We start from the raw sequence: 24,440 nt of genomic DNA on the forward strand, positions 1-24,440 counted from the left end.
TCACATGCAGTTTTCGATGCCTAAGAAAATGGAAATAGCTGTGATTGCTTCTATGCTATTAACAGCAGCAATCCTTTGGTATTGTTAAATAAAGTTATTGTCTTCTTTAAGCATCAAGTAATCTTTGTGTATCGAGAAGACAAAGCTTACACGTAAAAGAAAAGGTGCATTCAGGTGTAATCCATAAAAGAAAAGGTACATTCAGGTGTAATCCATAAAAGAAAAGGTACATTCAGGTGTAATCTGTTGCACATGCCTGTGCAGACACTGAGCAGGTCCACACCAGGACTAAGGGGAGCAAGGACACCCAGCCATCCTTACTGGAAACACGTCAGGACAGTAACATGTGTACACCAAGGGTCCTCCTAGCAGACTCCTGAGCTCCTTTTCCTTACCCCCTTAAAATGTGCATTTCTGCAGAAGATGTATGGGAACTAGTTATGAAAGTCAAGCAATTAAAAAGCATTTCTGAGGTATTCATGGGAGTGTACCAGCCACAAGTGCCTGACAGCTCTGCGTGTGTGGATGTCCCTGGAGAGCCATCACACTTCAATTACTATCACTAACATTAGTCATTATCAGGCTGGCTTCAGTCCCTGGGGAAGGCAGCTTGTGATGACAATATCCAGCCTCTCCTTGTAAAACAATTCATTAGGCAAAGCAGAACAGCTGGGGCAGCCACGTGGATGTCTGCAGAGTGGCCTCCCCACTGGGACCTGCAGCCCCCCTCTTCCTTTTGGACAGGGGCAGCCACTGCCCCCATGACAGCTGTAAAAGCCTCTGGGGACACTTCAGGTTTAATCAGTGCTCCTTATACTCAGGGGAAGCATTTGATTGCAAACTTAAACTAATGGCACTCAGAAGGTTACAACAATCATCAGATAAGAGGCTTTAGGGCATTTTTATCTTGTTCTAATGCTCACAAGTTAATGAAGCAATAAGAGACAGATACTATCAGATTTGGTCTAGCGACATTGTAAAGATGGGACGTTCAAAGCTGCATTTACTGCAGATGCAAGAGGTAAGGTGGCAAGTTCACTATTGATCTTATAGAAGACTTCATGCTCAGAAACGACTGAAACCATTCAATAAAGTGACAAAATGCTTGGCAAATTTTCACATAGCTTTGTATGCATTATCACTAGATCCAAAATTAGGAGGAAACTGAAGAGCAAACGAAACAGGTAAATAACCTCTGGCATTAGAACGGATACAGATTAATAATTTCTAACCTTTATGCTGCTTGCAAATAGAAATCCTTATTAATATATAGTATCTGCAAATGGCTGAGAACAGCCTTGCTCTTCTTAGCTACTCTGCTTGGGTCCCAGACCGAAGAGCACTTGATACTGGGATGTGTTTTATTATCATATTCTCATTTTACTTCTGATGACACAATAGTCTAATGATACCTTCCTGTGGCATATAATAGCAGCAAGCAGTGGGAAACAACAAACAGCAGCACACAGCAAAGGATACTTAACAATAAATGCTTTATATGCTGGTTTTTTTAATTCATTGTTTTTTCAGTGCCTTGCAAGTTAACATGAACTCCACCTTACAGCTGGGGAGACAGGAAAAGGCATGTAAGAAGGCAGATAAACAAACCAAGCAGAAGAGGAGTAGTACCAGAAACTGAGCCAAGTCTCCAAAGTCACACTCTAGTGAGATTTTTCACTAGGATCAGCCGCTGCTCTGCAAATAGGTCCAGCAACCCATACTGTGGAAGAAAATTCTCTCTTCACTCCTGCCAGAAGCCAGAATTTACAGGAAAATATTTCAGCCAGAGATGGCACAATCTTTCCAATATCTGTAAACGCAGAGTAAATGTTCTAGTAACACAGAAGTGGGAAGTTTTAATTGAATAAAGATATAAACAGTAAAAGATGTTTAAATAATAAATACAAACCCGTTGTAAAGGTTTAAGAGTCCCCACTAGAATGACTCCTGAGATTTGTTTGGCATTTTTGTGTTTTTAAATTATAATGGAAAAATGCACATAACCTTATGCTTGATCAAACTTTTCCCCATCCTCAATTTCTCCACTGACAGTAGTCTACAAGTTATCCTGTCAGAATAAGAGTAGCAAAAAATAGGCTTCTGACAGTATAATGTAAGAACATTTTGTTTGTAGTCATGTTTCTTTCTGTGCCAAGCATGTGGCAGGTAGAAATGCTTTTAATGTGACAGCCCATTCCTTTACTTTTGTGGCTAAAAGCTCTTCAGTCAAGCCCCATTGACCCTCTTCTTGTCTAGACAGATGAGAGTGGTTTCACTGTCCATTTTAGTCAAGACACACAAGAACCTCTGTGTATGCTGAGGGCCATTCTCCTGTTCTGCCTAAAGAATTGTACTGAAGGGACTTTTATCTCCCTATGCACAAAAATGGGCTCTGCAGCCCACTCTGTACAGACTTGTAATCAGTTCTGTCCATGGAAGTATTTGAAAGTCCATTCCTCATCCCCCAAAGCCTAAAGACCATCACTGTGACACAGGAAGTCTTTGGTTTCCTGTTCCTAATCAGCTGCTCCCAGAGAGGCAGATCATAAAGTTGCACCTTGCCTAAAGCTCATGAGCTGAAGCGTTTGGTGCTGTGGGGAATGAGGCTTCAAAAGCACTTCTAGCTCTAGAAAGAGATCTTGGATCACAGAAAGATGAAGTCACTGCACGATTGGGGTTACAAGAGCTCAGGAGGTCTCCTGGTCAAGGTAGGGTCGAGTATGAGGTTAGATGATGCTGCTTAAAGCTTTATGGAGTCAGGTCTGGAAAACCTCCAAGAACAGAGAATGCAGAACTGGTGATGACACAATGTGTTCCACTACTTGGCTACCCAGTGCTAATATTCCAGATGTCTTTGCAAGGCACAAATTGGTGTGTTGAGTAGCGTACCAAAAATCCCACAGAAGTTAATGGTGACAAATCAGATGACTGATTTCGCAGTCTTCAGAGCAGTTTGGTCATTTAATATTCAAATTAATCAGATTTCTTTCTCTTCTTTCCCACTAACAAGGAAAAGCTTCCTTTTATTAACCACAGCAAGTATCTAGATGCTTGCTAGATAAGTATTGCTTATCTAGATAAACCTTCGCTTTACCAACATAATTCCAAAAACTCTTTTCCAGGAAGGATCAAACCATTGCAGAATTTCTTCCTACTATTGAACAAACTATAGGAAACAAAGGGGACTTTCAGAAGAGACATTATCAGGCATCAGTACCAGGGTACAGGAAATGTTTTGTGTGAGTTTTTTTATTGGTTTGGTGGTTTTATTTTGTTGTTCTTGTTTGTTGGTATTTGGTGTCCTGGGTTTCTTTTTGGTGGAAGCAGAGGTGGTGTTTTTGTCTTTTTTTTAATAAAGCAAGTAATACATCCTGGCTGAAGTACCTTTCAGAGGTAACCTTTGTTTTAACAAAATCAGATTCACCAACTAGGTATGGGCATGTAGAAAAGGTTGGGAGAAGAACAAGAGAAAAGGAAAAACTCCCACATTTCAATAAAGGTCAGGTAAAAAGCATCTCATCAACTCAGCTTTTATTTAGAATTTAGCTGTTGCATTGAGCATCACTCACTTCAAGAGCAGTTACCTGCCAGCTTTTGGGCCACTCAGCATGTGATCCTTATATATATAGCTTTGGAAACTCAGTTATCAGAGCTAGATGGGACCCTTCTACCACTGGAAAAACTCCTCATTGTACTTCCAACTTCAGGCTCTGGAATTAACCATGCAGTGGCAGGTGCATTTCTAACACTTCTACAGGTAACCACATTTTAAAGCTATCGACCCAATCACAGAGTTGACATTGTTTATGATAATTTCCCTTTGGTAAGAAGTGTCCATCAGAACTAGAAAAAAGGCAATCAGCTGCATTTGGGAGCCTCTGAATACCTGACATAATGGAAATTTGGGGTTTTATAGTAATTTTGGATATTGGAAAATAATTCTGTGCTAAAATAATTACCTTATTATGAATAAAATTAAGTCACAGACAAAAAAAAAATCCAACCCAAACTGCAGAATTTAACAAAAGAAGATTCCACACAGACAATATCCACAACAGGCATCAAACACAGCAGAACTGCAGAAGTTTGAACTTCTAAGACATACAGAAGAGTTTTAGAGATTTTTTTTCCCTTTTCTCAAACTTCACAAGTTTTCAACTCCTTCTGCAGCAATCAGAATAATTGGTGCCTGGAGACTATGATGTACTCACCATCAATGTCCCCCATAGCATCTTTTCCTAAGAGTAAGGGAAGGGCAAGGCAAAGATGCCGAAATTTCTTGAAACTTACAGAAATATTCATTCTACTTTGCCAGCAGACAGAGAACACCCTACGGATCCATGCAGTATTTCTTTCCATATATGACAGTTACCTAGACACAGCATTTGTTTTATGGTAAGAATGCACCATTTATGCATATGGGTAGAATCACATCTGATATCATCAAGATACTGTCTCTCTCTCCGATTTTATGTTTAGGAATAACCTGAAACTGCCTCTTTTTTTTTTTTTTTTTTTTTTTTTTTTTTTTTTCCCTTCCACATAGAGGGCAACTCAAATACACACCCATTTATTTAAAAAAAAACAATAGCAGCCATGGTCCAAACTCAATTTCTATCCTCACCACTGCAACCTAATCTCCTGGCACGTTAATGCAAATCAAAGTGAACACTTCTCTGACACTGGTAGCAAAGCGTGTTCCTCTCCCAAGAGAGACCTGTAAAACAGGACAGTCACTGACAGCAGTACAATTACTGACACAGATACAGACTTTATGGACATGTTTATCTCTGCTGTAAATCCACACTCTCTCTCCACTCCGATTCATGAGTCATAAAGAAATTGCAGATAATGAAAAAGTTGGAGAAATTTACAGCGTGTCGGAAACCTCAGACAGCCAGAAGAAATTAAAGAGCTGACTGAGGATAAATCACACAGGTACAATTAAAACTTCCCATGCCTCCTTCACTTCCAAACTGGGGCACAAGCCAATGGAGATGATGGAAAGTTGAGGTCATGACTCCTCTGACTGTAATCATTTCTTAACTACCTACATGTCAGAATTAGCCAATTCACAGATCATGTAGGAATGGCAATTTCAAGCTGGCATTCTCATGTCTCACTCTTCTAAGAGGAGGTGCCCCAGAAAAATCCTGCCTGTAAATAAGCCACCCAGCAAACAGTAAAAGGAAAGGTGATTTCCTTGTCCCTCTGCAGATGCAGAGTATCTCTAACCACAGCAATGTGCATTGAAATGAAGCAGTAGATCTACAGTGTGGGAGGAGAGTGTAAAAAAAAAAAAAACGAGGAGAAAGGCCAAGGTTTCACATGGAAATCACAGCACCTTGGATATCATGGTGACAAGCCATATAAACACCTAAACAGACAATTTAAGTGTTCTTTTCACCTCTCTGAAACAATCAACCAAGGCCCAGGAATTACTATGAATGTAAACTGAAAGCAGCCTCCATGTTTTTCCTACTATGAAAAACTAAACCATTTCAGCTGCTGGTGAGCTCCTGAAATACTCTGTGATCATCTCCTAACCCAAAAATGAGCCATCCAAAATGTGACACATTCTATGGGATAAGTCTACTAACTCTGCTAAGTAACTCCTCAAGCTGTGTATTACAGAAATCCAGTGCCCAAAGAGCATAATTTTGCTGTCCAGATGTAAAACTCTGCCTTCGAGCTTTGAAGCACATGAAATACACTATTTCACACAAAGTCCTTGCCAAACACAGTACTAAACAACAAAATAAGTGAGAAATATGCTTTCAAGCAAAAATGAAACATGATGAAGATTCACTCGGCAAGGCAGGGAATGCAGAAAACTAACCAAGAAAAAAAACAGTTGCTACAAAGAGAATTCTAAGCAGAGCAGAAATAACTGAAGCATACACAGTGCAAACTGCTTCTTCTTATGCAGGACAGTTCACCTTGCAAGTAAACAAACTGTGTAATTTGTTTAAGAACAAAACAAGCACTAGACTTGGCAGACAGTGTTCTCTTCCAAGCTCAACATATTTAGAACAATGTAGGCGATCCAAAACATATTTTCTTCCATCAGGTTTCAGATTAATACAAGCACATAAGTGCTAGAAGCACAGTATTTGTGGGGATGCCAGCTTTTAACAAGGAAATAGAGAGCACCCTCCTCACTCTTTTGTCAGCAGTCAAGGTGGTAAGAACACTGTCATATCTTTGTAATAGCTGCACAGAGACTGTTGTGTGATATAGAACCAAACCACAGGCCACTCTCACTTTATTTCCTTCTTGCCTCTCCAAAGGCAGTTCTCTTCTCCAGCTCCACCACAACATGTTATAGTCTTATTTCCCCAAGGAAACAGAGAAAGGGTTCATGTTACAGAAAGAGTCTGCTCTTCTACACAGGTCCAAAACCTCATTTTGACTAGTAAGAAACCATAAGAGTCCAATTCACTTTTCCATGCAACTCTCCAGACTACAGAGAGTAGACATACAGCTTTTACTAAAATGGAGCACCAAGAGATTTCAAAAGCTGTCCTAAGACATATTAAAGCACCCTTTACTTACACATCTGTTCATATGTTGGTTTCCTACAAAGGTAAGAACCTGAAACATTTTGTTGCAAACCACTGTACATCCACACACACTGGAAAGAGCACCAGGCAACTGTAATGCAGAAGTGAGGCCATGTTCACAAATGTAAAGTAAGCCTTCTGAGCTTAAAAAGCCTCTGTGTTGCCAGGACTAAAGAAAAAGTGGTTATGATCACAAAATATTTTTATCTGATCAATTATATCATTGGTAGAAACCTGTTTGGGTACAAAGGCCAGGTGCTCTGCATGGGGCTTAAAACCACTGCATGTTCACACTACGTGAAGACACTCCTAGGCAAAACAATCTACTACACAAAAGGAAAAATGATATTTCAGGAAAAGGATACATTATCTTCCCTCATCTTATTTTGATTCTAATTCAGCAACTCTGTATACAGAAAGCTCAAGTGTAGCAACTGTCATGCCCTGTCTTGTAGTTTAATAGATAAGTGCAGTCCACCAAAGATGGAGCCCAATTTAAACATCTCCTACCTATGATCAGCATCAAAATGAGGTAAGAAAAATAAACACTATCCAAAACTCAATGACAAGAGCAGCCTGCAAGGATCACTGGCAGAACTAAGGGTGTATGTTCAAAAAATGCTACAGTTAAATCCTGATGAACTGCTCTGCCCCTCCAAACCTACAAAAAAAGCTGAACTTGCAGGCAAGAGATCACAACAGACAGCATTTATCTGAAATGAAAAATGAAAAACCAAAGACTACCAATCTAAGGAAAAATGGTGATCTGTACATAGCTTGGAATTCAGAAAGACTCCTCTATGATTTTCCAGAAATTTCAGAGGCTGCTGAGGTTGCAGAGGACTACAACTCAAAACCAAAGACAGCTTAACTTGAGAGTAAGGTAGTTGTTTCTCATTCATGTGCCCATCCATCTCTTGCTGTCTCCAGAAGTCCCTCCATTACAGGGAACCCTCAGAGATTCCTGGTAGTGGTTGCTTAACTACCAGGCAGTTTAGCCTCTTACTAAAATAAATAATATCCATTGTCAAACAAAAAGTTCTTCCAACCCACTGACATTCCAATGGCAAACATCTTCTATAGAAGAGTGTAGGTGCAGGGAGGCACAGAGCTGTACCTGCAGAGTCATCTCTCTCTGCTTTCTGCATCTTCAAGATGTCCAAGCCACTGGGGACTTCTCAGCACCCCAGAAGGATTTATCTTCCAATCATTTTTCTCATTAGTGAGTGAGAAACTCCTTGCCCACAAGCTCCAGTGGTGATGTGTTCTGACTTCAACGCACAACAGAATTATCTTCTCATGTCTGTCCTAACACACTCTTTTATTCTCTCTGGCTCCCAAACAGTGAGAAACAGTGAGGAGTCATTCCCCATTCACACTTTCTCTGCATAAGTGTTTCACAGATCTTTTTCACATACTACATTAGCTGTTTCTCTCCAGGCCAAAAACCCCTGGTCATTTATTTATTCTTTATATTAAAGAAAACGATCACTGACTGATAAAACCTGGAATGGCTTTGCCTCTATCAGTCTGCTGCTACAAGATGACCAATCTTTTGCTGCTCATCTGCAATCTCCCAGGTCACCCAGGTCTAATCTGTGGGCCCTTGATCAAACAGCTGCACTCTTTTTTTTTTTTTTAAATTTGCTTGAACATATATAGAAAATAAATCAGCGTTAAAAAGAAAATAGCAGCAAAGTTGCTAGAACCTGCACCTAGCCAGGGTGCACAAAACCATAGGAAATTATAAATAAGGAGACCTGTCTGAGCATGTTTGGGAACTGTCTCATTGCTCTTGAAAGAGTATGAGCATTTGACACTGGATAATACAGTCACTCCTAACTTTACAACAAGAACATCACAAACTATCTTCAAATAAAAATTGAACCTAACACAAGAGATCAGACTAGCAAAAATCACTGACAGGGAAATTATAAATGATATTCATATCTTTTTGGTCAGTTACCCCACATTTGCTAATATTTAAGGCACACACAGTACCGAGGCACCATTACCTTCACAAAGAAGTGAGCCTTTATAAACATGGCTGTGATACCAGCTGTCTACATTTACACTTCAGGACTTCTGAACCAGCATATAGCAGGTATTATCTGAAAAATATCAGAGATTCACAGGGAAACAACAGCAGGGCCTTCAAAAAGTCCCTGGACAACCACATTCCTTCAATGACAGAGTGTTTTTCCCATTCTCCCATCCTACATATCTGTTACTTTTATACACGAGTTTTTTTCTGAAGTTTGGGAAAAAAAAACCCAACTTTCAGGTTTCTTATAAGAAAAACATTTTTCTGTTTATGTAGTTCTCAGATACATCTCTCTGTATACATATAGCCAGATGTCCCATCAAGATGGACAAAACATTCAATACACCTGTTCCAAACTTGTCAAGAAGGCTCACTTACATAGACAAAATAGTAAGAGAGTTCACATGAATTTCAGAAACACGGCATATAACTCAGAATTATTAATTTATCAAACTACACTATGCTAAATCAATTATTCAGATTTCAACGCTAATGTTGCAACAGCACCTCAATAAATAAACTTTTCAAAAGATACCCAGTCCCACAGCACTTTGCCTAATGGATTCTAATGCAAAATTGATGTAAAGTATGTTGTGAATAGGGTATAACAATAACAGATCTCATATGATTGCAATCTCACTTAATAGGTACATTTTTCATGGAATTGCTGCCGGAATCACTCTGGTCCTGCACAGTATGTAAATAATAACTTGGATTAAAATAAAAGTGTTTGAAAATATGAAGGATTTGAGGTGGGATCTAGAAGAGAAGAGTTGCAAGGAGAAGTAAGTTGCTAATACAGTGAAGCAGAATTGTCTCTCAACCTCACTGCTGATGAAACACTTGAAAATACCACGAAAAAGGACAGTGCACATCCTGAAGACAAAATATGTCGCAAAAAAGAATCTTGGGAATAACAGCTTCAACTCACAACTGAAATGCCAGAGTTCTATAAAAAAAAAGCCAGATCTCTGCAAGAGGCCTCATGCTGCCATCTAGAGGAGACTGGTCAGCAGAAGGATTTGTCCTCTTGACAGCCAGTTTCACTGAACCGGCCAAGAGGGGACTAGTAAACTTCAGTACAGGGATATAACTAAATCCAACACATCCAAGACAAAACCACAAGTCCCTTAACTTTAATGAACAGATTTTTTGATTTTTTTTTCTTGTTCTCTCACCTGTCAAAGTCCTCTCACCTGTCAAAATAAGAGAAAGTAACCTAATGATAGAATTAGGAAAAACAGTTCTGAGCAGCTTCTGTTCAAATCCTGCAACTAATTTTTGGCAATAATTTTCCAAAGATAAATGTATATTACAACACACAAAGTATTCAACGGATTACAGTGTAAAGGAAAAGTGCCTTCAGTGACAAGAAGTTACAAGCATGGAAACCTTCCATAAAGCTTGCAAATTCAAGACTGAAGTTACAGCTGTTGAGCCTCAGATATTTCAGTTTTCACTCACTTTGTCTTTACATACGCACTTGTTCTCAGTAAAAATAAATGGAAACACATGCAATAAAAATTGCACCTGCAATAAGGAAACAAACACCTCCCTAGCTTTACTGCAACTCAGGCTCTGCTAAAGTCCATTTAGCAGAACACTATCTGACATTAGAGCCTACAATTTCACTGAGAAAGCAAATCATCAGCCAATCTTTGCATTTGACTCAGTTTTACACCGTTATACTTTAACTTCTACTCCATCAAATGCTTTACACAGTCTTAACAGATGTTAGCACTGAAAGTCAAATAAACCTGAAGTGTGTTAAAACAAGCTTAATGATTTGTTATTAAGAATGCATTAAGGCTATCCTAGGTTTGCAGTCAGAAAAACTCTAAAGGTTTATTACTAAGTTGTGTTACCCACTGAAAGGAAGATGAAAGACTTGAAAGTTTTGGTGTATTGTGTATTAGCCCAAGAGAAATTGAACCAAGGTCTATGTTAGAGCTTAACTAAACAGAAAAAAATAAATGTGATGGTATGTATGGGTAGCATTAAAAACAACTCCACAATTCTCTTGAAATCCCCAAAGCTGGATCAAACTGTTAACAAGAGTCCTAAATGAGACAACGAAAGGAGCTCTTTTTTCAAAAAACCACAGTAAGAGTTGGCTGTTTGCAATTGGAATGAAGGTCATCTTTATTACTCAATGCCATCACTTCCCACCACAAACTGAGTGTAGAAAAAAGTAACAGCTACAGAAGCAGAAAAGAGTATGAACAACAAAGTAACAGGAGAATCCTATACACAAGTGCAAGTTTCACTGTGGAGGCAGTGCATGAAATTTGAGAGAAGTACTGCCACAAGTATTCTAAGAAATACCTTCAGTATCTGAGTGAGAAATTCAGCAAAGTGACCTGATTTATTTAAGACAATGTTAACCCAGGAACAGAATTCTCTGTGCCAGTGGGTAACACCAGACTGACATACATCAGGTAGGCTGTAACCTGGAGATGTAAAATCATTCTCTCATCCTGTGGCAGGAGATAACTAACTGTAAAGCACTTGCCAAACCTGCCAACACACTTTTCCAGCTACAAATGTACAAGCACACGCTTTAGTGGAAAGATTTGCAATGCAGTCAGTCACATCTGTACAGCACTTACATTCATCCAGTCCCAGCTGATAAGCCAGGTTCTGCAGGCCACGAACTTTTTCCATCAGGTTAGCTGTAGTGAGGCTCCCCAACTCTTAAGAAGAGAGAAAAAGGTGAATTTTAACACTGTCTATAGTCCTCCAGTAGTAGTCCACCTGTTAAGCACCTCACAGAGCACCTTCAAGCCATACCTCTGTCAGGATCTGTTTCAGTGAACAGCATATGCTCAAAATTCAAGCTGCCTCCACTCCTAATTTTAACATAAGGAGAAAAACAGCCATGACTCTAATTCATGCTTTAATCTGCCACCATTGCAAAGAGTAATTTGACCCATACTTTGGAAGTTCCTGTAAGTTCACGTTGCAACAGGAACAAGCTGCATAAAAGTGTGCAAGGGAATGGACTTATTTTACATTAATAATGAGAGTTCAAGCACATTTCTTGGAGCAAGTCAGAGTTAATTCATCTCATTTTTACTTTGTAGCCGTGACATGTCATTGTGACTTGGTTCACACATCACCATCTGGAATTCACCAGAGGCAGAGCACGCTGAAGGATGTTTACTACAAACTAACAACTGCAACATGCAGCAAGTGCACATGTTAGCTAATCCTTCTGTAACCTGTTCATACAGCTCACCATTAGAGCTCCTGGATCTGTGAGGGAAGACACACACATAGAGCATTTCTGAACAAGTCAATTAATGAGTCTAAGCTACTCACCAACTGGTCAGCTGAGCCTCTCCAAAATATTCACACGAATTCTCAGAATACAGGAGACACTCACTACACTTATGCAGTGATAGAAACAGCTAAGCAAGGTGACTGAAATATACACAGTGTTACACTCACTGCTCATTCTGAAAAAACAGCCTGCCACTGACATCTGGATAGGCTCTTGGAAATAACTGGTTTAATGAAAATATCTATCATTAACAAGATAAAGAGACTTCTGAGTCGGAGATTCTGCAAATATGAAGGTTAGAGATCTCAGGCCATAGGGCCACCGCCAGAACATTTAAAGAACAACTTTTTTAAGCCTCTTAAGTAAATACTGAATTCCCATCTGCTTTGGCAACCTCAACTCCTGTATACAATATTCATACTCACCCTTCAACATATCAATATCATCATTTTCTAATTCAGCCATCCACTTGGGAGGAGAACTTGTAATGGGCTGTTTTGAAAAAAACAATAGAACTCATAATCAGAAAAGTCCACTTTTAGAATTACACAATGAAAAACGATCTGTATGGAAAACTAGTTACACTGACAGCAAAAATACAAGAGTGTGCTCCACAGAGACACTATTATGTTTAATCTTGTTCTTTTCCTGGACATTTTAGAGTTAAAAACGCCGTACTACCATCCAGAAGACAAAAATCAGTACGAAAAATAGCATTTTCTAAAGTTTAAAACCCCTTTATCTCTTCCAAAGTATAATTCACATACGCAGTAAACTGCGTAAGATAAATTTAAAAAAAGACATTTAAACCAAAAGGTATATTGTAGCACATACTGGAGTTACTACTGAGATACACAGAAGGTATGTAAAGGTTCACAGAAGATGTAAGGCCGGCAGGAGAACCTGCAGCTCTGCCACCACACGGAAGGAGGAAAGGCGAAAGGCAAAGCAGCGCTCACTCACGCTTTTGAAGGAGGCGGCGAACTCGGCAACGCCGGGCACTGCGAAGAGAAAGCGGAGGTCGGCGGGGTGTGAGCGCCTCTGAGGGCGGCACGGCCACCCCGCCGGGCCCCATGGCGGTCCGGTCCCGGCCGGGCTCTCCTCACCCCACCCCGGGCTGTCACACTCGGGGCCGCGGGCCCGCCGGACTTACGCTGCTCGGGCCACAGGTCCGGAGAGGCGCGGTCCAGCTTCTCGAAGCTCAGCAGCGAGGCCTCCAGGTCGGCGCCTGCAATAGAGAGGGGGTGAGCGGAGGCCGGGCGCGGAGCGGCGCGGCGCAGCAGCGATACCGCCCGACCCTCCCGCCTCACCGTCCGCGGGAGCCGCCATGGCGCGCCTCACGTGACCCGCCGCGGCCGAGCGGGAGCGGCAAGCAAGCCCCGCCCCCCGGCCCCACGTGCCGCTCTCGCGGCCGCCGCGGGGCGCGGCTGGGCTGGGCGGGGCCGGGCCGTGAGGCGCGGAGGGCGGCTCGGCCCCCTCCGCCAATCCGCGGGCAGGCACGGGGGGCGGGGGCCGCGGGGGGCGTGGCCGGAGCGGCTGCCGGCGCCGATTGGCCGCGGGCGGCGCGGGGGCGGGGCCAGAGGCGGGGCGGGGGGCGCCGCCGGGGGCTCGGAGCAGCGACCCTCGGCCGGGATGGCGGCGGCGGCGGCGGCGGTGCGCGGAGCGTGGGGCGGGCGGCGCCGCGTGGCGCTCAGGGTGAGGCGGCCGCCCCCGGCCCGCGGCGGCTCGGGGGGCGCAGGGGCGTCGCGGCTCACCCCGACCCGGGGCCCCGCGGGCGTGTCGGCCCCGGGCGGGGAGCAGCCGAAAGGGGGGTCGGGGGGAGGTGCCTCCTGACCCGCCCTGAGGTGGTCTGTGCTTCCCCCCGTCCAGCTGCCGCGGAGAGCCGGTGCCCCGTGGATCACGTCAGTCGCCGCGTCCTTCTCCTCCTCGGTGGTGAGTGCCCGTCCCGCGGAGCGGAGCCGGTGTGCGGGGGAGGGAGGCGCGGGAGAGCCGCGGGCGGCGCGGCCCGAGGCCACTTCCCTCGGGTCTCCTCTGCTGAGGCCGGAGCCCCGTGGGACAAACATCGGCACTGCCCCCGTGCTGGACGGGGAAAAGTGCCATGTCCGATTTGTCAGCCTTCGGAGCTGAGCGCCCGTCCCCTCGCGTTGCTCCTGGTGGCTCTGGACTGGCCCCGCGGCGTCTCTTTGCAATTGAGAGAGGGTCTGGTTTCCTTCGGACGGTATCGAACGGCTTTAGCTGTCGTACTGCCTTTTTTCCTCCACTTTTTATGGCTGCACACTCTCCGAACTCCAAAGCAGGATTCCACAAATGGTCTGCTTTACCTACCCTCCATGTTTCCACAGCAGGTGCATTCTCGACATGAAAAAAAGGTGGCGATCTTATGGGAAAAAGTGCAATTAATATTAATCCAGCATTTCCCGGCTTGCTTAAATAAAGTATTTTTTGTTGCATGTGCAATTTTTGAGATACCCTTTTTAAGCGATTTGAAAAAAAAACCTGAATGAACTGCACTGAAGTGAAGTCTGTGTGGGTCATAAAGCACTGGAGCCTGTAGCTCCATTGCAGATACGTGGCACTGAGGCTAATGGAATGATGATAGCCATAGGAGTTTGTCATTCCTGAGACCAGCAGTAGCCCAGCAGCTTTTCTCTCAGTCAGGAAACTCGGTCAAGGGACTCAGATTTCCTGTGCTTCCTTCCAGGTTCTAGAGGAGATTGTGTTTTCCAGGCAGAGTTCTGCCTCTCTTCCACAAGTGTGATTCAGCTACATAATTCTCTGCAACTTTTCATTTGAGTTCTCTCCTAGTGTTGCTTTCCAAATCGTTAGGTCTTGCTTGTCCATTAAAAGGCTTGTTTTACACTTCTGATCCTAAGTTTCTCATTTCCAAGCTTTCTCAGTTTGTTCCAACTATAATTGCTGCTCGCTTTTTTTTTTTTCGTTTTCATCCCCTTTTCACTGTCATTACTTGTCTACCCAATACCATTTATATTCCTGATTCTTCCTCTGATCTCCTTCTCTTCATTACACCTTGGATAGCATCCAAGTCCTCATCTCCCTTTCACTATTCTACATCACGATTTCTTCAGTTTTCTGGTATATTTGGGTTTATATCCCAGTTCTGTGGATCTATCCCATTTGTATTATTCATACAGAAGATCTCTTTCTTCCTTTCTCTTACCTGTTCTCTCCAAGTCATGGGTTTGTGCCATGATCACTGGTTCTTGCTTTCTCTTAGTCCTCTCCTTACCTCCCAATGTCCTCTTTTCTAGTTTCTTAATTTATCCAGTCACAATTTGTTTTCCTGCATGGTACAGTTTTGTTCCTATATAGTGCTAATTACACCTTTTACCTCTGCTTTCTGTTCTGTTCAGTGTTTGCCTGAACTCCTTATTTAAAACTTTCCTTGTGCCTCCTCTGCAGCTGAGTGAGAAGGTTCTGTTTTCTGTGCTGCCAGCCAGAACAGTCGCTGTGAACTCCACAGATGCAGGTTCCTTGCTCTTTGTTGCAAGACCAAGTGGAGGGTGGGGAAAGTCCAATTTTCTTCTTGAGGCTATGAACTGGAAAGATGAACCTGCTTAGTGGCTGGATGGGAAGGAGGCACGTAGGGAAGTAGTAGAGCCTGCACCGGTTTCAAGGAATTCCCATGGAGGGAATTATTAACTGTTTCTTCTGAAAATTGATGAGTTGCAGTTTTTCAGGTTTTGATTAAATAGACTGAAATAATTCTGAACTTAAGCAGAGCAACGTATTTTTTTTTCTATAACTGCTTTTAGAGAGAATTTTGGCCATTTTGGTGTAAAGTGAGAGAAAAATAGGGCAGAGAGCAGTTATCTGGGTCTTGCTGTGAAGACTAGATCTAGACTCCAGTGGTTCACATAGCAGTAAATGATGAAGACTTGCATGTAATATGGCACACTGGTGTTTAGGCACATTGAGACAAAAATAACTCACTGTCCAGTGTTTTGACCTCCACAGCCAACAACCAAACTCTTCATTGATGGGAAGTTTATTGAGTCCAAAACTACTGAATGGATTGATATCCACAACCCGGTAAGTGAAATAGTCTCAGCTTATATAAATAGTGATCACTGTGCAACAAAGGTCTGTGCCTCTCTTCAAGGATGTGGCAGAAGAAAAACATACATATATTTCTTGAGAAAGGTTTAGATTTGGAGCTTAAGTTAGACTATTGGCTTCTCAGTTTCCTTTTCACATGAAATGTCAGTCTCAGAAAAGTTACTATCTCCTTTACCTCCCTCACACACTGAGCCCCTGATCTCCAGAAAGGAAGCTTAAACTCTGGTTGTAATTTTTTTTCTCACAGAAAGGCTCTATGATGAGCATGTCAAATTTCTGAAGGGTATTCACCCTGTATTTGAAATCATCTGGGTGTGATTTGATGCCAGCTAAATGTGAAGTCCTGATAGAGACTGATACTGCTCTCAGAGTAAAAAGGTGAAAAATCCTAACAGCTGAAGCTCCTCTCCTTTCAGAGAGCCTTTATCTGTGATCTACAATAATCACAGAGAAGTTAAAAGCTGGACACTATGCAGTGCAAAATAGATAAGTATCACTTGTATTGTCTATGTACTCTACCAAAGACAAATGGAAATGAGGTTGAACTCAGAATTCTGACCCTCTTAACCTCCATAGGAAGCATTTAAACAGCTGTTTCCAAATCTTCTCTGTAAAGCTCTATCTTCTCTGTAAAGCTCTATTTTCTCTGTAAAGCTTTATTTGCTTTGCAGAAATGATCAGAGCAGCAAGCCATGTTCATGAAGCTCATTTGGTCTCTATGTAGCAAGCAGTGTTCTTGTTTAATTTTCTTCCTGGTTTTGAGTAGTTTCCCTCTTAGTGGTACATCTGAATTTTTTGTCATGTCAAAGCAGATTGAATTTTTAAGAGAACATTAGAAGGAGGTTAAACTGGCAACAAGTTTGAAGTTAAAATACTAGAAGAACTAAAGTTGCTTGTAAGTATAGCACTTTGGCCTAGGGGTATAGGTAAGCTAACATCAGTGGCAATTGCACAGTCATGTACTGCTTTTCCCAAAGGAATATTTCCTCATTTAATGTGGAAGAGGGACAACCAGATGAACCAAGACGATGGAGAGGGAAAAGACCACACAGCCCACAGAAACCTTTGCCTTGTACTCTTTAGAAGTTTCAGGATAGACCAGTCACTTCAACTCCAGCTTGGAAATCAGCACTGCATTTGCAGTTTTCTGAGTGCCTAATTTGAGATATTTGGAGTGCAGGTCTTCAGAACTACTCCAGTTGCAGCCCAGGCTTTTTATGTGCAGCCTTTGTGCTCTGCCCTCAGAAGTACAACTCCTTGTAGGACAAGAATATTAGGTGTGTGCTGTGAAAGGACTCTTCAATGGTTGGTGGGGATAGATGGGAAAAAACTCAGTTTTGATGGAATTTGTTTCCTCTTTCAGGCCACAAATGAGGTGGTTGGCCGTGTACCGAAAGCCACAGCCAGTGAGATGGAGGCAGCTGTGGCTTCTTGCAAAAAGGCTTTTTGGAACTGGTCAGAAACATCAGTTTTGAGTCGCCAGCAAATCTTTCTGCGTTATCAACAACTCATCAAAGAAAATCTGGTGAGACACCATGAGTGTGTGTGACGGCTATGGCTGAGTGCATCGCAGCTGATTTTAGGAGCTAAATTGAGAGACTTGGGGTTTACAGAGTTCTTGATGAGGTGTTGCCATGATCAAGGAACCAGCTGAGACACTGTTGAGAGGTGCAGCAAAAACACTTCCCATCAAATGGTAGCAGAGAGGCAGCACTTCTTAGGGAGTATTATTCTGAATGTGTCCCTTTACCAAGAGACTGCAGAAGGAACTTTGAGCCTTGATGAAACGTGCCAGTTGATGAAGACAAGTATGTTACTATGGTTTTTGGTTTCCCTGATGGCTTTTTTGGTGTGGATGTGGTGTCATACCTGAAAACATTCGAGTACAAGTCATCCTAGGATGATTTTTTCTAAAATGTCACCTGTGTGTGTTATTGGCTTCTTGTCTACAAGGAGAAAGTCTGTCAGTATAAGCTTTTCTGGTTCCATTCAGTCTGTGGATTGTAACATTCAACTCCCTGTTAATTCTGTCTTATCCTTGTGCTCTATTTCATGGGTGGGTACTTTTCTAACATTCATAAACTTTGTGTTTTCCATTTTCAGAAAGAAATTTCCAAACTCATCACCTTTGAGCAAGGGAAGACCCTGGCTGATGCTGAGGGAGATGTGTTCCGAGGCCTCCGTAAGCTGCTGGCTCCTCCTGTTAAAAAAAGGGAGTTTGAGAACCCATAGGAAGGGATGAGGTCTCCTGAGCAACTGATGGCTCTGATGTTGATCCCTTTATAGCCCCCTACTCAAAGAAAACTGTAAATTTTAACTCTAAGCTGAAGAGTTTCTTAGATAAAGTATCTTTAAATCACTTCCAAGTTATTAGAGCTTTTCCTAGGAGTGACTGGAAATTACTAAAAAGGAATAAGAACTTCTCACCCTGTGCTCAGATATCTAAGGTTGAGTCCTAAGGTTGAGTCCTAAGTGGTACAATAACACTATACCTGTGCATTTTGTACTGGGGCTGTTGTGTCTGTGCTCCTATTACAATGATGTGTAGCGTGGTCAAGAGAGAATCCATTCATGATTTGTTCACAATGCTTGGCAGAGGGATTTTCTGGAGCACATTGAGTTTTAAGTTGTGGGAGAAGAGGCTGGAAGGAAGAGGTGGGTTCAGGCAGTAGTGAAAAGGGAGTTTGGAGACTAATTGTTAACAGATCATCCAGCAGCCTATTGCCCTTTCTGCTGCAGAGGTGGTTGAACATGCTTGCAGTGTGACATCCCTCATCCTTGGAGAGACCATGCCCTCCATCACTAAAGACATGGACACTTACACCTACCGCCTGCCTCTGGGCGTGTGTGCTGGAATTGCACCCTTCAACTTCCCAGCCATGATTCCTCTTTGGATGTTCCCCATGGCTATGGTTTGTGGAAACACCTTCTTGATGAAACCATCCGAGCGTGTACCAGGAGCACTGATGTTCCTTGCCAAGCTGTTTCAGGATGCTGGTGCCCCCGATGGGACCCTGAATATTATCCATGGACAACATGAAGGTAATGACCACCCTTCCTGGGAGATGATGAGTGTATGTGTGTTGTGGTGTGTGCTCAGTGGGAGGTACCAGTTGGAGAGTCTGAGACTGCTGCCGTTAGATAGGTTTGGACAGATGCTTCAGCTCTGTTGATGAAGCTGAAAGGTGAGTGGGAGATTCTCTGTCACCTTGAACCAGATCTTTCAGGAGATATGGTGAACACAATTTTGTGGGGATTGGGGATTTTTTGGGGATTTGGGTCGGAGTTCCCAAGGCATGTCAGTGTTCAAACTCTATTTAGCAACCTAAACTGCAACTGAAATAAGGAGATAAATCATCTTCGTTTTGCAAGGGAGCCTAAACAAGAATTAAATGCCTCACTGACTATACAAGTGGATGCCAGTATCCTGGCTCCTAACATGCTGTTTTTTACAGCACCCAAGTAGCTTTAGGGCACAATGACACAAATAGAGAACTGTAACTTCACTTTGGCATTGCTCAGACGCTCTGGGAGGTGCCCAAAGCATGTAAGAGCCAGGAGTATGAAGACAGGGCAGGAGTGTATGTGCTAAGAAGTGAGTGAAAAGTTGCACAGACAGGCCTTCAGGGGACTCAGATGTAGGAAACACAGAGGCCAGAATTTCAATAAGAAGAAATACACACAGATTTAGCACTGTGGGGATGGGAACGGAGGGAAGCATTTGTGCACCACAGTTAAAATGTATTATTTCCTGTTTGAAGCTGTGAATTTCATTTGTGACCATCCGGATATCAGAGCAATCAGCTTTGTGGGATCTAATCAGGCTGGAGAGTACATCTATGAGAGAGGATCCCGGAATGGCAAGAGAGTCCAGGCCAACATGGTAATGTCTCTGAACGGAGCACACTTTAGCACACAGACTGCCTCTGTCGCCTGTGAATGTTAAAGAGAGACCACACCACTCAGCAGCAGAAGCTGACTTTGCTGCTGATAGCTAAGTGATAAGGCTGCTCTCTTGCCAGCCTGCTGGTAGCAGAATCATAGCTACTATAAGAAGTCATTGCCAGAGAGCTAGAGAAGCAGCAGTCTGGTGGTTAATAATGGGAGACTGTGTGTGTTGTTTTTCAGGGAGCCAAGAACCATGGTGTGGTGATGCCTGATGCCAATAAAGAGAACACCTTGAACCAGTTGGTTGGAGCTGCTTTTGGAGCAGCTGGCCAACGCTGCATGGCTCTGTCTACAGCAATTCTAGTAGGAGAAGCTCAGAAATGGCTGCCAGAGCTTGTGGAAAGAGCCAAAAACCTACGAGTAAATGCAGGTACAGCCTGAGATAATTTTTACAAGGTACTTCACTTCTGTACATAGCTTTTTAGGTCAGCTTATCTGCCATACCATGTTGTGACCCTTGGAGCTATTGGCACCACAGATTTGATGTGTAGGGGTAGGAGCTAGCAGATTGTCTGGATTGGGAAACACAGCCCAAGACTTGGAGGTAGGAGTATGTTTTCAGCTTGCTGATGGGACTGTGATGCAATGTTTACAGGATCAGTCTTGTTTTAACTGGAGATTTGAGGTTAAATCCTATGTTTAACTCATATCTGCCATTTATATAGCAACCTCATTTCAAGATCCTTCCAATTTGTAGCAAGCATAGGAAAAAAAAAAAAGAAAAATGGAAACAAGTACTTTGGAAAAGCTAGACTGTTATTAATTTAGGGGAATTATATTTTGTTTATACTTAATAAAGTGCTGCAAAGGGAGAAAGTCTCCTTCCTGAGAAGAATCTTTTGTTGAATTTGGGCTTCCTGGTGATTCCTTATTCATGATGAGAGCTGCAGGCTATTGTTCCCGTTCATCAATGTCTCAAATCTTTATTCTGTGTCTCAGAAACATCAGGGTTTTCAGATTTTTCCTGCCAGTGTAGTTATCTCCTGTATGCCTATGAAAAAGAAGTTGTCAGAGTTAAAAACTTGGTGTCTCTGCCTCTTCACAGGAGACCAGCCTGGAGCAGATCTTGGGCCTCTAATCAGCCCTCAGGCTAAGGAAAGGGTTTGCAGTCTGATTGAGAAGGGAGTAAAGGAAGGTGCCAGCCTTCTCCTGGATGGACGTAATGTCAAAGTGAAGGGTTATGAAAATGGCAATTTTGTTGGGCCAACGATACTTGGCAAAGTCAAGGTAAGATGACCAAAACCAGTGCTTGTAAGCAGGGCCAGCTGAAAAATGACCTGAAAAATGGGTTAGCCAAATCAGTCAACAATCAATGATCACCAGGTAGAAAGGCCATAAATGGCTCAGCCATCCCTTGCACAGTGTCAATGAAGTACTCATTGTAATGCAGGCAGTAAAAGTAGAAAGCACTCTGGAGATGAGAAGTGGTGCCTTCTTTAGTGTACTAGATAGAGGACAGGGCATGGGAAATGGTGAAGAGGTAACGAGGACTGAAGGATGGCCTGTGGCAATGCAGTATGATCAGTAATCCTAGGAGTATCATGATTACTAACAGCATATGTGTTTCTTATATCCTATTTACTAGGATATTTTTATTAAATCCTTTATAAAATCTGCGTTTCTGCTGTTTTTATTGGCAGCCAAACATGACTTGCTATAAGGAGGAAATCTTTGGGCCCGTCCTGGTGGTTCTAGAAGCAGACACTTTGGATGAAGCCATTGAGATGGTGAACAATAACCCCTATGGGAATGGAACTGCCATCTTCACCACCAATGGAGCCACAGCTCGGAAGTATTCTCACTTAGTAGATGTGGGGCAGGTATGTTCCAGCTAGGGTTGTTGATTTTAGCCCTCACCATTTACAGCAGGTAAAGATTCAGCTGTAATCACTGCACTCTCAGCCAGCAATATCCAGCCTCAGATATAAGGAAACAAAATGCAGAAGCTTTTGGGAAGTGCTCTGCTATCTGCTACTTCTTGTGACTAATACGGCATTTTCCTTTGGTGTAGGTGGGTGTCAACGTTCCAATCCCAGTACCTCTGCCCATGTTTTCTTTCACTGGCTCTCGGGCTTCTTTCAGAGGGGACACCAATTTCTATGGCAAACAGGTAACTTTTCTGATTCTGAGTACTCTGTTGGGTTGAATTGTGATAAAACATGTTATAAATGGCAATGGGGAGACGGTCATCAGACCTCATTAGTGAGGAGACTTTGAAGCCATTTCAGTCAGAAAACTGAAAACCAGCCAGTGATCACAGCACCATAATGCATGTCACTATCATAGATGGCCCATTTCTATTTCTTTTTCCCTTAAGTAAAAAAGGCAAGTCTTTTAGATTGAGAAGGAGCAATAACTTTCTCACAGAATCAGAGAAAGCAAGCTTTCTCACAGAATCAGAATTTTTGTGAAACTGCTAAAAAGAACAGGCTGACAAGAATTGTTTCCGCAGAAGAAAATCAATCCTGTTTAGATAAAGCAAAAACTGTTTTGAAATACCTCTAGTGTTGACCTGAGGAATTCATAAGGCCAAATATCTGATCTGTGGATCTCTCCTTTCCTTCAGGGAGTGCAGTTCTATACACAGCTGAAAACTATCATTTCTCAATGGAAAGAGGAAGATGCCACCATTGCCAAGCCTGCTGTGGTTATGCCAACTATGGGAAATTAAATCAGCCTTTGCAGATGCTGTTCTTGGTGCCCTTCTATGCTGCACTTTCCAGCTTTGTCCTATCACCCTTTACTTGGGAATGAATAGAAAAGCTCCTTTGTCTCAAGAATCTGTTACTGTGCAGGTTGGGTGGGCTCATGTGACTCACACTCTGGATTTTCTGTTGCCGTCAGTGGTTTTTTTTGTTAGCTGAACTAATTTTTTTCCTACAACCTATCAAAGACTAAAAAACTTTACCTAACTGAAAGGGCAGCCACTGAGATTGGTCTTAATTTGTGTTTCTTTCTGGACCCCATGAACTTGAACATTACTCTGGTTTTTACTTCAGTATCTTTAGCCTTAGTGACTCACTCCTGGCTACTTCTTGTAGCAGGTTTATTTACCTCTTTATCTTGCATGTTAAGATTCTGAGTTCACCTTACTCAAAGATGAGTACTTATTTTGAGTGACATTACTGGGACATCTTCGGTGTCTCATAGAAGTGACTTTACCTACAATGAAGACAGCAAGTTGTCAGTCTTTCTCCTGCCGAGCAGTTTCCAAAATGTTGGGAAATAGCTTTGCATGGTTGCTTGTCTGAGGATGAAAGAAGTTTCTGTATGGTTCAGTGATCTTCACTGTGCCTCTGACAGCTTGAAAACTTCTGTTCCTGTTCTGTCTTGGGTTTGTATGCTCAAGCTTGCCAGGAATTCCATTATACCTGAAAGCTTTTGGTGCCTTTTCACTGTGCTAACAGATCTGTTACATAATGAAACTGTGGAAGCAGAAACATAACCATGTCTATGTGTCCTTGTGTCACAGCATCATGTGTGTCTGAATAAAATGGAGCCTAAGTGGAGAGGTCAGTAGGAAGAAAAAACACATTTTTTAATCACAAAGCAGCCAGGCTTTGTCTGTTGGTTTCCTGTCCTGATTGTAGCTGTATTTCTTGTGTTGGTTGATTGACTCCTTGTCACATTTGCTCAAACACAGTCATGTACTCTTGAGACTGCAAGTTCCTGTTGATAGAGAAGAGTAAGGCTTGGCATATACACTCTGGTTTTAAGAATCTGTGCATTTGGAGCTGGAGAACCTATATTTTTATTTCTGGTTCCTAAAAGATGATGCAGCCATGAAGGATCTGAAGGGATGGAAAATAACCCATGGAAAATACACCCATGGAAAATAATATCCTTCTAATGATTGTAACCATTACTTGTTCTAATTAAACAATCTGAATGTGAACACTTTGTATCCTGCCTTCTGGTAAAGATGCCTTGTAACTGACAGCTCTATATTAGTGCAATTGCTGTGCATTCACTTTTGTTTGTATCTTGTTTTTTTTTCCTCTGCTATACACTAGAGGGAAATTCTCACCTTGCATTTTGATTACAAATTAAAAACAGGCTAATACATTTCTGCAGACTGTGACTGTTCCTTGGTAAGACTTTATATATAGGTGTGATGTTGATTTTATTCCCCTCTTCACAGAAGATGGTTTGCATCTCCTGTGACCCATGTATACATCTTCCTTTGACAGTATTTCAGGGACCTCTCTACCAGTTTCCTCACACAGCATTTCAAGGAATGCCTTGTTTGTGTTTCCATGTACACGTAATTTGATCACAGAATCTCTTAAGCTTCATTTAAATAGCTTTACTACAAAATGAAAATACATCTTCACCAAGTTATACCAACACTTTATACACAGGCTTCTAACCACTAGTCCAAATGCTAGTGCTTTGTACAGGGTCTTGCAAGCTCCTGGCTTGGGAAAGAATGAGGTCTTTAGGAAGGAGAAAAATCAGTGTATTTCAGGAGGATTTCAAACAGAGTCAAAGCAGCAGTGCAGCAGACAGGGGATCTAGAATTCAT

The 24,440-nt window shown here is 42.4% G+C and overlaps 2 protein-coding genes across 2 annotated transcripts in view; one reads left to right on the forward strand and one right to left on the reverse strand.

Annotated features, from left to right (window-relative positions):
- Nucleotides 1-13,270, reverse strand: part of LIN52 (lin-52 DREAM MuvB core complex component) — a 38,413-nt gene extending 25,143 nt beyond the window's left edge. The window contains exons 1-5 of the mRNA XM_066322089.1: nucleotides 13,201-13,270; nucleotides 13,044-13,118; nucleotides 12,854-12,891; nucleotides 12,316-12,382; nucleotides 11,217-11,300 (exon numbers count right to left, since the gene is read on the reverse strand). Coding sequence (XP_066178186.1) covers nucleotides 11,217-11,300; nucleotides 12,316-12,382; nucleotides 12,854-12,891; nucleotides 13,044-13,118; nucleotides 13,201-13,219 — 283 coding nt within the window. The 5' untranslated portion in view covers nucleotides 13,220-13,270. The remainder of the gene's footprint in view (nucleotides 1-11,216; nucleotides 11,301-12,315; nucleotides 12,383-12,853; nucleotides 12,892-13,043; nucleotides 13,119-13,200) is intronic.
- Nucleotides 13,271-13,485: 215 nt separating this feature from the next.
- Nucleotides 13,486-22,876, forward strand: ALDH6A1 (aldehyde dehydrogenase 6 family member A1). Its single transcript, XM_066322078.1, has 12 exons — nucleotides 13,486-13,585; nucleotides 13,760-13,822; nucleotides 15,866-15,940; nucleotides 17,331-17,492; nucleotides 18,071-18,149; nucleotides 18,707-19,009; nucleotides 19,729-19,850; nucleotides 20,096-20,285; nucleotides 20,961-21,142; nucleotides 21,556-21,735; nucleotides 21,927-22,025; nucleotides 22,482-22,876. Exons 1-12 carry the CDS (start codon nucleotides 13,523-13,525, stop codon nucleotides 22,584-22,586), a joined length of 1,623 nt encoding a protein of 540 aa, XP_066178175.1. The 5' UTR covers nucleotides 13,486-13,522; the 3' UTR covers nucleotides 22,587-22,876.
- Nucleotides 22,877-24,440: the final 1,564 nt, after the last annotated feature.

This window comes from Sylvia atricapilla, chromosome 6 (genome assembly GCF_009819655.1).
Source record: "Sylvia atricapilla isolate bSylAtr1 chromosome 6, bSylAtr1.pri, whole genome shotgun sequence".
In the NCBI taxonomy this organism is placed as follows: Eukaryota; Metazoa; Chordata; class Aves; order Passeriformes; family Sylviidae; genus Sylvia; species Sylvia atricapilla.

What these genes read in the sequence shown, in the direction of transcription:
- ALDH6A1 (XM_066322078.1), top strand. Translation starts at nt 13,523, where the DNA reads ATGGCGGCGGCGGCGGCGGCGGTGCGCGGAGCGTGGGGCGGGCGGCGC. An exon ending in TATCCATGGACAACATGAAG is followed by an intron (nt 19,010 to 19,728) that starts GTAATGACCACC and finishes TCCTGTTTGAAG; the next exon opens with CTGTGAATTTCATTTGTGAC. An exon ending in AGAGAGTCCAGGCCAACATG is followed by an intron (nt 19,851 to 20,095) that starts GTAATGTCTCTG and finishes GTTGTTTTTCAG; the next exon opens with GGAGCCAAGAACCATGGTGT.